The 14,902-nt window shown below is 38.7% G+C and overlaps 1 protein-coding gene across 2 annotated transcripts in view; it reads right to left on the bottom strand.

Moving 5' to 3' along the window:
• nfatc3a (nuclear factor of activated T cells 3a) overlaps positions 1 to 8,406 on the bottom strand; it is a 79,304-nt gene extending 70,898 nt beyond the window's left edge. Inside the window, exon 1 of one of the 2 annotated variants that reach the window (XM_058381645.1) lies at positions 7,902 to 8,406. In XM_058381645.1, the coding sequence (XP_058237628.1) occupies positions 7,902 to 7,992 (91 nt within the window). In that variant the 5' untranslated portion in view covers positions 7,993 to 8,406. Of the gene's footprint in view, positions 1 to 793; positions 1,036 to 7,901 lie in introns of those variants that run through there. The other variant, XM_058381646.1, reaches the window with a different exon arrangement.
• Positions 8,407 to 14,902: the final 6,496 nt, after the last annotated feature.

Below are 14,902 nucleotides of genomic sequence, written 5' to 3'. Positions count from 1 at the left end.
TGCCGGTAACGGGGCAGGCAAGCTGATGCAGAGCAGCCAATGCTGGCTTCGGTTACGCTAAATTTAAACTAGACAAATGCCGTGCATATCTGCTCGTGCCTCGCCCCGGGAAACAAACGACTCCCGCTCGCACTCGCCATGTTAAAGCCGTTGGCACACAAATTCTCATCTGTTTCATCTTTACACACACTGTCCTTAAGGTAGGGTAGAGGAAAAAAATCCGGGTACGCAAACTTACTAAAGAACACTGTGTGACGAGGATAATGGCGTCAAGGCCTTGTCCTATTACACTGTCATCCTGAGTGCTAAAGTTTATTAATGGACGTGTCATATTGGTGATTTTGCTAATTTGGGACATCACAGACATGCAAACACGAATAAGTGCACACACACACACAGGATACAAACTATAAGGTTCAGTGAGCTTCTGGGACTGAACAGTCTATCGCGTTCCCTCCATATATTCTCCATGCCGAGTGGATCATGATGCTGGTTCACACATTTGAGTTAAATATTAGCCGAGTCGAGTCAGGGTCTTTAGTGAGTCAGCATGAGTCTGTCTCTGTTTATCGCTGCCTAAACAACACCTGAGTCACTAATAGCTGAGGATCAGGCTTCATTATCCGTCAAGCCGGCTGTCTAACGAATGCTATTGTCTCACAAACAGCTCAGGCTTATTATCATATACATACACCATAAACAAGACGTGTTATTAATACACAAAAAAAAGTTTTGGTTTGTAAAGCTGTACCGAGATGACCGGCTTCTCATTTTTCCATGCTCGCGAACTCACCTGGGGACGTGGCACACAGCATTCTCGCTCAGCTCTGTGGGCACGGCGAGCTCACGGGGGAGTCCTGCTTCAGAGGAGCTGAAGGAGTCGAGTGTGTGCCCTCTGTCGCTTTCAGCCTCGGCTGAAAATAACCGGCCTTGTGAGCGATGTAATTTCAGTCTTTCCCACGACTGAGACAGCAGGCCAGACACGAGCGCTCCAAACAGTCTCAGTGTTCACCGGCACTCCCCCATTTACTCCCCACACGACTTCACTCCACTGTCGTCTCTCAGCGTCCTGCCTGCTGTTAAACTATGACTCGTTACAACCTGAGACATGTGTGTAAACCCACCGGTAGCCACGTTTTAAACTAATGAGTGACTTATAAGCATTGATAAGTAAGAGCGTGAGAAAAAAAACAACAACCCAGAATCTTTAAAACGGCAAACGTTCGTTATGGTAATCATTGAGCCTGATTATGCATGCAGCACACTCGGTTAAGTGCACAAGCTGCGTAACTGTGTAACTTGATGGTTTGACTTGCTAAATCGGATTCTCACATCCTGAAAGGAAAGGGACTAAAGCACGAAGCGACAATGTAATGACAAAAACTGAACCGCAAGACATGGGGTGGGAGGTGAGGAGGGCAAGAGAGAGAGAGAGAGAGAGAGAGAGAGAGAGAGAGAGAGAGAGAGAATGAAAGAATGAGAGAGTGTCTAGGAGGGTGAGAGACAGAGAGAGAGAGAGAGAGAGAGAGAGAGAGAGAGAAAAGATAGAAAGTGTCTAAGAGGGCAATAGACAGTTAGTCTTTAACAGAGTGAGTGAGAGAGTAAGAGAAAGAGAGAGAGCGAGAGAGAGTGAGAGAGTGTGTTTAGGAGGTTGAGAGAGAGCGAGTGAGAGAGTGAGTAAAATTGGGAGAGACTGAGAGAGTAAGTTAGTGAATATGAGAGAGAGAGAGAGAGAGAGAGAGAGAGAGTGTCTAGGAGGTTGAGAGTGAGTGAGTGAGTGAGAGAGTGAGTAAAATAGAGAGAGACTCAGAGAGTGAGTTAGTGTGTGTGTGAGAGAGAGAGTCTGGAGATGGAGGAAATTACCGAGAGATAGACTACCTTTCCTGTTCCTGTCTCAGTGGGAGAGAAACGGTGGTACGTCTGTCCCTCCCCTTAAATTCCACTGCCATCTGAGGACCACATGGCATGCCTGGGCAAACAGCCAGACATACATACACACACACACACATACACACACACACACACATACACACATACACACACACATCATATCTAAAAGTTCACAGTGTCCCTACTAAAGCCACCTCCACACATGAAAGACAAGCTGCCGAACTCAAGGCCATGTGATTGCTGAAAGACTGACTTCTCCAGGTAGGTACTGTAAGGTGAAAAACTTATGCAATCAAACACACACACACACACCGACAGTTCTTCTAAACTGTTTGCTCTGCTTTCACATGAGTGAAGACAGAAATGTAACTCGGTCATCGTTCAGATCACACGGCCACCACGTCAAATGGTCAATCCCTCGGTATACACAACTGCAGTCACACAGCAGAACTTTGTTTTTTGTTTTTTTAACAAGCTGCAATGGCATGCAGTCCAGGGAACAGCCCGCTTCCACTGAAGTCACTTGACTACTGACTATTTTTGTTATAGCCGAGTACAGTGGAACCTCGGCATACAAGTTTAATTGGTTCTGGAGGCGAGTTCTTAAGGCGAAAATCTGTTCCAGCCACCCAAAATTAGTACCAATTTCCAACACCACAATCATATTTTTGCATACATGCTCAATCAAAACCAATAGACAAGACATGTAAATGAAGTAAAATATGAAATAAATAGACAGAAAAAACGCACGAAAAATCACCTAGCTTTTGAACGCATGCCGAAGACAACGTTGGTATTGTGGGTTGACTGATTTTTAACAGCTTTCCCTGACTGAAAAAAATATTCGTACAATTCGTAAACTCGCTTCGCTTGGCTTCGCTTGGCTTTCCACTGATGCAAAGTTTTGAACATCGTTCGGTTTGGATCGTTTCTTATGTATGTTGAAAATGCTTTGTATGCCGATGCAAATTTCTTGGAAAAATTTCAATTCTTAAGGCGAAAATTCGTCAGGGAGGGCATTCGTGTGGCGAGGTTCCACTGCAAATATCACCAAGAGAATATCCACATTTACAGCAAACTTGTCATTTATTCGAAAATAAAATTTCCAACTTCTGAAATTAGTGTTTATCGATACGACAACTTCATATCTGTACTGTGATAAAAAATTTCAGACACTTTCAGAAATGTTTTCAACCTTGTGTCGGTTATTTAACACTAAAAATACTAACATACCGACAGTTATACGGTTTCCTCATTGAAGTGTTTCCTTTACTCTATATTAAAACATCATCACCTTCTAATTTAGTCATGAAGGAAACCTGAAGTAGCTTTAGCTTCATTTAATCTGTGGAAAGCTAGCTTCATTTCATCTGTGGAAAGCTAGCGAATGCTAACTAACAGGTGATTTGTCCTAATAGTGGAGGTTCTTTCTTTGCCCAGGTATTAAATTGTTAAGCTAGACAACTAAACTAGACAACAGCTAGCGAGATTGAGATTGAGTGATTCGACCATTTCTGTCTTTTTATCCTCTGGTCTGGGTTTAGTTAGCAAGCTAACACGATCTGTTTCATACCATATATATATATATATATATATATATATATATAAAAAGAAATAAAGAAACTGCACACATTGGAAAAAGTGAGGCATTAAAGTTTTCCTATTTTATTTCCATTATATTTAATCAAACTTAGCCTCAGGGAAAGCCCTTATATTTAGATGCTAGTATTGGTGCATGCAGCGTGCTGTGAAATATCGTACCCTTCAATCAGAGCTTATAATGTGTTTGAGGTGCCTTGTATAAGCTGTAATAGTGGAATTTCCCACATCAGGATGTTCAACGTGTGAGGTGAAAGAAAAAATGGATGCCAACACAAAAGGGGTGAACATAAAGCTCATAAAAGGTTACTTTAATCACACTTTTGAGTGGCTTTCTACTATAAAACAAACTTCACGACATTCATGTAACATTAGACTGAAACTGCAGTACAGTGAAAACAGCAAGTAGCTAAACAACAACAAGCTAGTCAGCAGACAATAGCAAGTAGTGCTATTAACAATCTAGTCAGCTAACGATATATAAATATACATATATATATATGTTTATATATATATATATATATATATATATATGATAACTCTAACGTTGATTTTCACCTCCTCGAATAGTGGTCACTACTGTCTCTGTATATTACAGTAGCAGTTCTAAAGCAAATACCGAGATGAACTAAGTGAAAAGTGAGACTGGGGTCATGTTGATCGGACGTCGCTCCGTAAACGGGTAAAAAAGAACTGCTAGGTGAGAAGACTACCCCAGTTACAAGTGGCAACTTTGCCTCGAACGTAGCATCATGTTACGTGACGACGTGTTGCTTATGATAGCACAAAACCAGCATTATCGGTGGATACAAGGGCACTGCAGCTGGATCAGGAAAGAGAGAGAAAGAGAGAGAACAGCTAACATCTAGCTAACCGTCGTACTCACAATACGAATTAGAAAGTGTTTCTTCTCATAACACTGCTGTAACTCTGAGGCTGCGTCCCAAACCACCTACACTTTAGTTGTCGTTGTTGTATTTAGGCATGCTCACTATTTAGGGTGCTTTGTGTACTTTGGAACACACTAAGACTAAATAAAGGTCTAAACGCAACATCTTATAACTTTACTAAAAAAAAAAAATACACACACCAATTCTTTAAAGCGATGCTCTTACTTGACCAGATTTGACTGATTTTACTTGATGAAGTGACTACTCATGTTTAATTGCACAAAATACGGACACAGCATCTCTGCGATTCCTGATACGAGTCTGTATGAACATCCAGCAACATTTCATGGCAAATGGATTCGGTGCATTTGTTTTGTCTCCATATGTTGACGTTGACCTTTCAACACCTCCACAGTGACTGACAGACAGAAGTGCAGAAGTGCTTAATCTCCTTTGCAATAAATAAATTCCAAACTTAACCACAGGCGGTATGAAAGCAGCAGCATGTAATTATCCACTACACGAGGCAAATGCCACACATATCTCAGGGACTCCGCATGCAGGACGTAAACATGCCGTGATTTCACATTGTGGGGAAAAATCAACAAGGATGCGAGACACTTCCCAGGTCTGAGTGCTGACTGGCTCGTTCAACAGCACTGTCATGTCGTGTCATTCAGCGTTACGCTAAAAGTGTGTGTGTGTGACAAAATCTTCACAGTGCAGTTATTTAAAATTGCAGCATTCTTTGACTTATTATCACACTTATTATTATTATTATTATTAATAATAATAATGATTATTATTATTATTATTATTATTATTAATAATAATAATAATAATTATTATTATTGTTATTATTATTATTATTATTATTATATTTTTTCAAATTCATATTTCTTTACATATACTTCATATTTATTTATTTAATTTTTATTTATTTTATTTTATTATTATTTAATTTTATTTATTTTTATTTTATTTATTTATATTTTACATTTATTATTTAATTAATTAATTTATTTTTTGGTGAATTCAGGAAACAGTAAAAGACTATAGAGTTTCATTTCCAAACTTAAGACAAAAACACATAAGGCCATTTTCTCTCGCTTGTTATCACTTCTTTTACTTCTTCTTGTTCTTATTATTATTATTGTTATTATTAATTAATACATTAATTCATTTATTTATTGTGAATTCAAGAAACAGTAAAAGACTCTCCACACGTTTTTATGTGTTAACTTAAGACATACAATGAACCACAGTTTGTGCATCAAACAAACCAGAATTAATTAACATTCTCTTTACAGAAAAATATTATAAGCGCTTATTTTCTGCTGTGTATTAATCACACCTTAAGTGAGTAATGCCCTGACTTCAAAGTTGAGAGTTAAGTTTTCTTTTTCGTTTAATGATCCTCGCCTCTAAATGACTTCACTTAGAGCTAGTGACAAACCTTTTTAGCAATTACACACGAATCAGAGCAATCACCAGCTAATAGGCTACATCATGCTGCAGCACGCTGTCTGATCTATAAAGTATGATTTGCATACAAGACGGGCGTTTGCACTCAGGCTTCGCTAGTACAATAAAAATACAAAACACATTCAGACATGTCCACCCACACACAGACACACACATGCACCAAAAGCATGGCGGGGATGACTTTGTACAAATCTGTTTCCTTCTCGACACACTTGTGAAGACTGATTTGCGTTTCTTTTTCCAAATGCACTTTTATTAGATCACAAATACCAAACCAACAAAAAGACAAACACAAACTTGCCTCAAACTGGTCAGCTTACAAAAGTCACACCCCAGGCATTAGCTTGCACACACACACACACACACACGAATCAAAACAAAAACACATTTCTCTGCCATGAATTTTACTCACTATAAACTTACTGATAAGTGTAACGTAACAGAAATACGCAATAATGTTGTACTGCAGTCATGTGTCACATTTTTTTTTCTTGTTCATTTGGTATCCGATTTGCACACTGCATACTGATATCACATGTGATTTAACGTTGCATACATTAAACACTGGTAGGAGGAGGGAAACGCCCTGCAGAACTTCCTTTATACTTTATAACGTTTCAACGCAGGGATGATCCTTAAAACAGGCTTATGAAATCAATTCCTAAACCACTTCCTAACCCGGTGTTCGCCTTCCAAACTCCCAACAACTTCCCGTTATCATATTCTTCTCATCAACTACTTTATTTATTTATTTATTCATACGTTCATTCATTCGAACAAACTCCTTACAAACAAAATCACATCATTACCTTACACTGTGTCTACATCTAAACTATTCCACTCTGTATCTAAACTATTCCACTCTTAATAGCTAAGAAAATTAACAATAAATAATATCCGGGTTTTCAGTATATTTAGAAATATAGTGATATTTTGAAGGAATGAACGATGGCGGTGCTGGACGAGTCATTTCCTCAGAAACGTCCTCATTACAATTACTTTTAAACAAACAAACAAAGGAATAAAGAGATCAATTCTACATGATACATGAATAATTCCATTTTTTAAAACTGAAATAAGATGACGCTGCTACGGAACAACACCTGCAACGTGACTTGTTTTCCCGAGATTCCAAGACATTTTCTGTAACTATGAATGGATGAAAAATAAATCTTAAATCATAAATAAATCTTGTCCTTTAATACGTTTTTTAAAAAAATTCGGAACGATATGGGTTTAAGAGGAATAATTTACCATGGGGTGTACTGTTACAGTACAGTCGATAGTTATTTATTAGCAAAGCGACATGATTATACCTAAAACTTTACAGTAAATAAACAAACAAATACATGATTAAGCCAATAAACAAACGAACAAACAAATACATCAGAGGAAGGTGGGAAGGCATTAATGTACACCGTAAGGCGGAAAGCTTAAAATATTGTGTATATCCAATAAAACTAATATGCATTGAGGTGCAGAATCACACATCTGTCATTAAATGAACTGTCAAACTGTTCAACAAGAAACACGTTAATACTGTGTGTGTTTCATGTGCCAGCTGAGCATAACAGGGAGAATTCATTTTCAGCTTCCTGGCTGATAAGAGTAACTTTTTAATACACTCCACAGATGTTACACTCTTGCAAACTTTTATCCAAGTCGCATGCATGGCTCCAGCAAAACCCTCCACACACACACACACACACACACACACCAGTCATCTACACAGTGTGTCAAAACTGGAAATATGACATACTATTTAATATGTTAGTGTGTGGTTTTATGGTAACGCTAGCCAGAGAGTTAACACACACACACAGAGCCAAGAGTCTTATAACGACACTATTAACCTAGAAACACTTCCCTCGTGCACACACGAACCCCCGGCTTCAGGAAAGCATGGGGTCAGAGCATTCAGGGGTCAGAGCATTGCTTTGGAGGAAAGATGAACCAATATGAAATGAAATGAAGTGAAGTAAATGGTGATGGAAGAAGGAGTGTATAGTAAGTGCAGGGAGAAAGTGCAGTACTAACCTGCGGGGCCTGGCGGCGGCTGCTGGCCGTCTTCACCGAAGATCAGCCTGAAGTCCAGCTCCTCATTCCCGCTGCAGTCTGCACTACTCATCGGGTTTGACAGCTCGGCTTCTCTCCCGTCTGTCCGCGCCGGCTCTCTCCTTACTGTCACAACATTTACTACAGTAGAGAAGAAAAGAGCTCAACTTTCTGAATTTTGGAAACACACCGAGTGTCAAGTTTTTCTAAAGCGCGCGCGCGCTCTGTCTCTCTCTCTCTCGCGCTCTCTCTCTCTCTGTCTCTCTCTCTGTCTCTCTCTCTGTCTCTATCTAAGGTTGAGTGTTCATGCAGAGTTGAGCTAATCTTCTAAAACAACTTGTAAAACAATCAGCCGAAAAAATTTCATCCGCTATTTATCAACACAACCAGGAACGCTATATAGACTGTAATCTCTCTCTCTCTCTCTCTCTCTCTCTCTTTCGCTCCGCTTCTCACTCTATCCCAACTTTTACTAACAGCGCGTGACAGGGCAGTTCCAGTGGTGACGTCAGCAAAGTCGGCATACAAGAGAGACGAGCGCGCGCGCACACACACACACACACACGCGCACACACTCACACATACGCGCACACGCGCTCACACGCATACGCACACCCGCCGTGTTCGCGCAAGGTGCTCATGGGTACTGAAGTTCACTACTGTCGCTGTAAAGAAAAGTCTGTTAGGGTCACTGTATAAAAGAGCAGAGAAATATATATGAGCAACAGGCTTTGATGATGCAGCTTGTTAAACACATTATTATTATTATTATTATTATTATTATTATTATTATTATTATTGATTCATAACTTCAGCCTCTTCTTCTTCATGCTTCTTCTGAAAAAACCTAGGTCCTGCATTCCATCTCAGAGCACCATACACTCATATATGTGACAAATAAAGGCTATTTCTATTTCTATTTCTACTCACGCATGCATACACACTTATTTAGCATACTCAGTCCATGGTTTTAAGAAGTGGGATGAAACCCAAGAACCTCAACGAAACCCAAATGGACACATAGAACATGCATAGCCCCTCACAGACAGTAACCCGGGCTCAGGATTGCACCAGAGACCCTGGAGTACAGGTTTCAATAAAACTTTCAACCTAACAGCTTTCACCTTTGCAATACATATATATTTTTTGTAAGAACAATAATGCAGGACCAGCTACATGTACTCTGCTCTCTGCTGTTACAGGTGGTTAATAAACTAATAAACTTTAGTGACGTCGTCACTATTAAAGGTGAGATTAGAAGAGTTAAATATAGTCTTTAGATTAGATTCTTTTCATATAAAACTTTTTAACCTAATCATTAACCGAGGAGGTGGTGAAATGTAAACTCCCCGAAATAAACTTATCAGCTGACATAGGTGCCATCAAACGGTCATCTTTTGTATGTTATGAGGTATCTTTCACCTTTAAAGGTGAAAAAAGAATTTGATGTACATAATATTACTCTGAAATTTATTAAAGGTATAGCGTATGCACTAGGTAAAGATGCAAATGATGATCCAAATCCAATGAGAAGGAAAAGTACAGTTTGGTTGCCTGAATTCTGAAACCTTCACTATTCATAAGTTTTAAAATGTATAGTTTGATTCACATGTGCCTGATCAAATGGTTCAATCCCATATTCCTTGGAGCAGAGCAACTTCCTCTTCTTGCTACAATGATATTGCTGGATTATTTTCATGCACCGTCTATCTCTAAATAGCTCCTGCAATCCTTCCAGAGTCCATTATTCATCATGCATCATATTCAATAACTACACCGAAACAACTCATCACAACCTGCTGATGAGTCCTGGGAGTTTAATGTGCTCATGACTGATACCTAATCTCTCTACAAACTCCACTACATTTATACAGCTGAAGATCTGAAGAACTTTTTAAAGTTCTGAGAATAAAACCTCACACCTACCTGAATCTGGAGGAGTGCTGGTAAGACCAGAGCAGAGAGCTGTATTCTGCCGCAGTTATGAAGACCTCGCTTCGGTTCCACACTGTGCAGAAAAAAAAGCCACCCACACACATGCACACCTATACAAATTCAATTAGATCTGCCAGATACCTCATTTATTGATAAGAATCGCTGCATGATGGATGGAACCTGAAGCATGAATTTCTAATGCAGTAACTGATAAGCATATTAAGCAGCAAAACACTGTTTTTCTTCAGTTTCTGGAAAGATTTAGCATTTATCAAATAATAATAATAATAATAATAATAATAATAATAATAATCTCATAGAAATAAATGAAGCAAACAATCATAATAATTCTACCATAATTCTATGTCTGTTATCATAATTTCATACCACAGCTGTATTCAATTTTATATTATGATGTTGTTGTTTTCTATGCCAGTTGCTCTGACATTATTGCAGTCTATAATTCAACTCACATTACATATTTTATATTACACACTACAAAGTGAATATTTTATCCTTTCTGTAGTAATATCTCACTCACAGAGATGTATGATGGATGGTTGACATGATCTAAGTTTAATAATAAACATTTGGTTATTTAACCAGATAAAAAAAAACCATATAATTGTTGAAATGGTGTTGATAAAGTTGCTGGATGTTATTTAACATTTATGGAAGGAGTTTCCGGTGTCAGTGCAAGTATGGAGCAAGTTTTATTATTATTATGAAAAGGATATGGTTGGAATAGGGTTAAGACAGTCTGGGTGAAGGAACGACTGAGTGTTTAGAGTTGCTGTGACATGAGTGATAGCAGAAACGGATCAGAACTTGATCCGTTACGATAAAATGTAACTATAAACGGAGCCAAATAATGATGTGCCGCTTATTAATGAATAAAATATATTCATAAGGGGAAAAAGTACTGCTAACATTTTCCTTAAACAGCATGCCTCATTGTGTTGAATTCTTTACATCATATCATCATTTATGCAGTTGGATAATAAGCCAATAGGTTCTAAGTTGGTTGTGGGAACATTTCTAATCATAATCTTCATTAAAATATACATGCATTTTTCTTTTCTTTTCTTTCCTTTTTTTATTTTATTTTAATTTTTATTTTAAAATTGTTGAAAATGGTACTAGCAATTATGACACATGAACAAAGACAGGAAATCTTTGCATTGCTCAATTTTAAGACATTTTTTACATTTCAGTAAGTTAGAAAAACAAATTTCCAAACATCAGAATTTCAGGCTTTTGTTAATGGTGGTGTTGGTTGGGGTGGTGCTAGCGGTAGCGGGTTGGACTCACATGCAACCAGGGCATGTAATATGTCCAGAACTTGTTCCATGGATTTACATGATTTATTATTATTATTACTATTAAAATGTTTACTGTAGCATTTAAGAAAACACAGTGTTGATGCTTCGTACTTAATGAGCGAGCCGCTAAAGCTAACGTTGTGTGTACACACCATGCAGATTCAGAAGTCTGGATGATGACATCCAGAGTAATAAGTTACAATATAAGTGTTTGTAAGTCATGACATCAGCGCGTCATCGCACGCTTCACGGTTTACCCAAAGCAATGCTAGTAAATATTTCACCATGGAAATATTATCAGAGTGGGAAAAACACAAGGCGAGGTGTATCAGCACTTTCTTTACTTTTAAAACCTGACTAAAACGTGCAGAGCTGGCGTTTTCTTATCGCTGCCGTGCGACAGGGAATTTACAGACACGGAGAATGTTTTTGTTTGACGCATGTGGGCGTAAAAACGCAAAAGTTCACATATGCATGCGAAAACATCAATATCACATTTCCTGTGGTATTAATTTCCTGAGACATGCTCGCAACCCTACACATTACATTAAGACCTCATCGAGCACCTTTAATAGCAGTGTGTGGGTTGCTAGAAAGAGACAAGAGGCAGATGGTCAGTACCATTTCTGCACTGGAGTTGCCTCTTCTGCAGACCAATCTGCGGCTACAGTTATTGTTCATTTCTGCAGAATCCTGTCTGGAATTCTTCTCTGTATTCAAAAGGGGTCGAATATTTCAATTCAGTTTGTATCTTTGGGATGTTCTTAGGGTTTGCACTGCATGTGAGATGCTTAGTGCATAGCTCTTTTTGTAATAATGTCATAATCTTTGGTGTAAAGAAATACAGTATGTCATCACAGCATATTTCATCATACCGTATCTTGTTGTAAAGTTGCCCACTCGCTTATGAAGACATACGCTTGCACACACACACACACACACACACACACACACAAAAAAAACACCGCCTACACAAGTTTGCAAGGTTTGAGGTGTCGGTATGTTCAAATGACAGAAAGCATTGTGTGCTTACTTTACAATGCACAATGCATAATTGGTAATGTTATAAGATACATTTACAATCCTATAGACTATTCATTTCTCTTAAAAATAAAACCCAAAGTTGGGAAAAATAGCTTTCTTGTTGGTTTTCCACAATGGGATCCGCATGTGATCTGCATCGCCGTCAGGGAATCCTGTTGGAAAAGATTTGATTCTCATAATCTCATTTGTAAATTTATTGAGCTTACTGGTTTACAACTCAGAATACCTGCAAGCCTTATCGCATCTGATGACCTTTGAGGGAGCAGGATAAAGAACACAGTTTGCGTGGGAGGTGTGATGTGGTTTTTGATATTGTGTTCTTGTAAAGAAAGTCAACAACAACAACCAAAAAAAAAAAAGAAGCACTTTTTCCTCTTCTGCAGATCAAGGTTTGGACCTACTGAAGGATTTAGCTTCTCGTTGCACTCGTCATAGTGTTCTTATCGTTTCAGCCATTAGTGCACTTTATCGTGCCGGCTGCAGAGATGGCACTTTTGTCCTTCTTCTATTAGGTTGTGCATTAAAGTGAAGATGCTGGAAAACCAGAGCCTTGAGAATCAAATTCTTCAAATTATCTTCTTGAAAACTGAAACACTGAAAAGAAAATAAATAAATAAATAAATAAAAGTGCAAGCTGATTTAGACCAGAAAATGTCTAAGACTATGTCTAAACTAAAACTTGGCACAGACACGTCACATCATACATGTTACATCATTCCTTTTCCACGCAATAACATTTAAATATGCAACAACTGATCTGGTGTTTAAAAATAAGCCCCAGAGATGCACACCAAAGGACTTTTTAAAGACTGAATATAATATAACATGACATGATGTAACCATTTCCTTTTGTTTGACGTGTAGTGACTGAAGGGTTTGGGTAAATTTACACTGCCATCTAATGTCTGAGTTTCATATAGCAGCTGGGTCATTAATATAGACACTACACACTACACACACACACACACACACACACAGAGGATGTAGGAGATGGAGGAGAAATTACACAGGTGAGAGGTTCACTTATGTATATAACGGTTTCTTGAGAGCATCTAGCTGGAATGAATGAGGCTACTTACATAAGAATATATAAGCTACTTAGATAAAAAGTGTCATAATGTATGTATATATGTACGTATCGATGTACACCGATCAGGCATAACATTATAACCACCTGCTTAATATTGTGTTGGTCCCCCTTTTGCTGCCAAAACAGCCCTGACCCGTCCTGCACTGTGTATTCTGACACCTTTCTATCAGAACCAGCATTAACCTCTTCAGCAATTTGAGCAACAGTAGCTCGTCTGTTAGATCGGATCACACGGGCCAGCCTTCACTCCCCACATGCATCAGTGAGCCTTGGCCGTCCATGACCCTGTCGCCGGTTCACCACTGTTCCTTTCTTGGACCACTTTTGATAGATACTGACCACTGCAGACTGGGAACACCCCACAAGAGCTGGAGATGCTCTGATCCAGTGGTCTAGCCATCACAATTTGTTCCTTTGTCAAACTCGCTCAAATCCTTACGCTTGCCCATTTTTCCTGCTTCTAACACATCAGCTTTGAGGACAAAATGTTCACTTGCTGCCTAATATATTGCACTCAGGTGCCATCTGTCCACACACATTGCCCCAAATTTCCCAAATGTTACTAGCAAAGGTTGTTGCCTTATTGTGTGAAAACTAGATTTTTGCATCACTACATGTTGATTAACAGAATATTAAAGTAAAATTCACTGCTGTTACTTTTAAGAAACAAAAATAAAGTGCATTGTGTGCAAGACAGCACAAGCAGACAATACAAAACAGCACAGGACACATACACAAAATAGCACTGAGCAGTAAACATTCTGTATATTATACAGTCCAAAAACAAGAAGACTGAAACAAGAGGGTTCTTGTAAACATACTGTATATACACTTATGTAATAGGCTTCAATACCCTTGTCTCAATGTACAGAACTGTACTTGCATTATGTCACACAGCATCACGTGGACATCAACCCACAAAAGTGGATTCACACAATTACCGCGATACAGACTTGTGAATTATCAAAACATGTGGCACAACGACGAGAACTGCATTATGAGTATTCTAATCACATCATGTGCTCAACACGTACACGTCATTTACACGTGTCCCCTAAAATTAAATCTGTAAAATTATCATTAAAATATGCTCAAAGTATGCTTTACAGTTGAACTTTCATTTCTCGCACCCCTTGGTGTTTCACACAGGTGAGACGAAGCGTGGTGTAACAAATTTGTGAGCATCCTGCTTAGAGAACACAGCAGATCTCAGTCAAGCTTCGAACATGACCTTTCATTTACACATCCAGCAAGACTGAAAGAATGAAGAGAAAATGTCCTAGTCTCTCTCTCTCTCTCTCACACACACACACACACAAACACACACTGTTCTAGTGAGAAATGGAACAAAGACACATAAATATATGTTGGAATACAATGCAGGAGTGTCACATTATTTGTTATGGCTCATCCATGAAGCCCTCTGAACCCCCCTGTCATGGTGCAGACCCACATTACGTAAACACAAGGTTAGACATTTGCAGGCATGTCCTATAATCCTAAAAGCAAGTTTTATTGTCCTGCGACAACGAGCTGTGTTTTTGTGTCTGGCTTCACATGTCTTTCAGGAAGAAGAAACATTACAACCAATA

Source organism: Hemibagrus wyckioides, linkage group LG27 (assembly GCF_019097595.1).
Source record: "Hemibagrus wyckioides isolate EC202008001 linkage group LG27, SWU_Hwy_1.0, whole genome shotgun sequence".
NCBI lineage: Eukaryota > Metazoa > Chordata > Actinopteri > Siluriformes > Bagridae > Hemibagrus > Hemibagrus wyckioides.
This window is presented reverse-complemented; position numbering and strand designations above follow the sequence as displayed.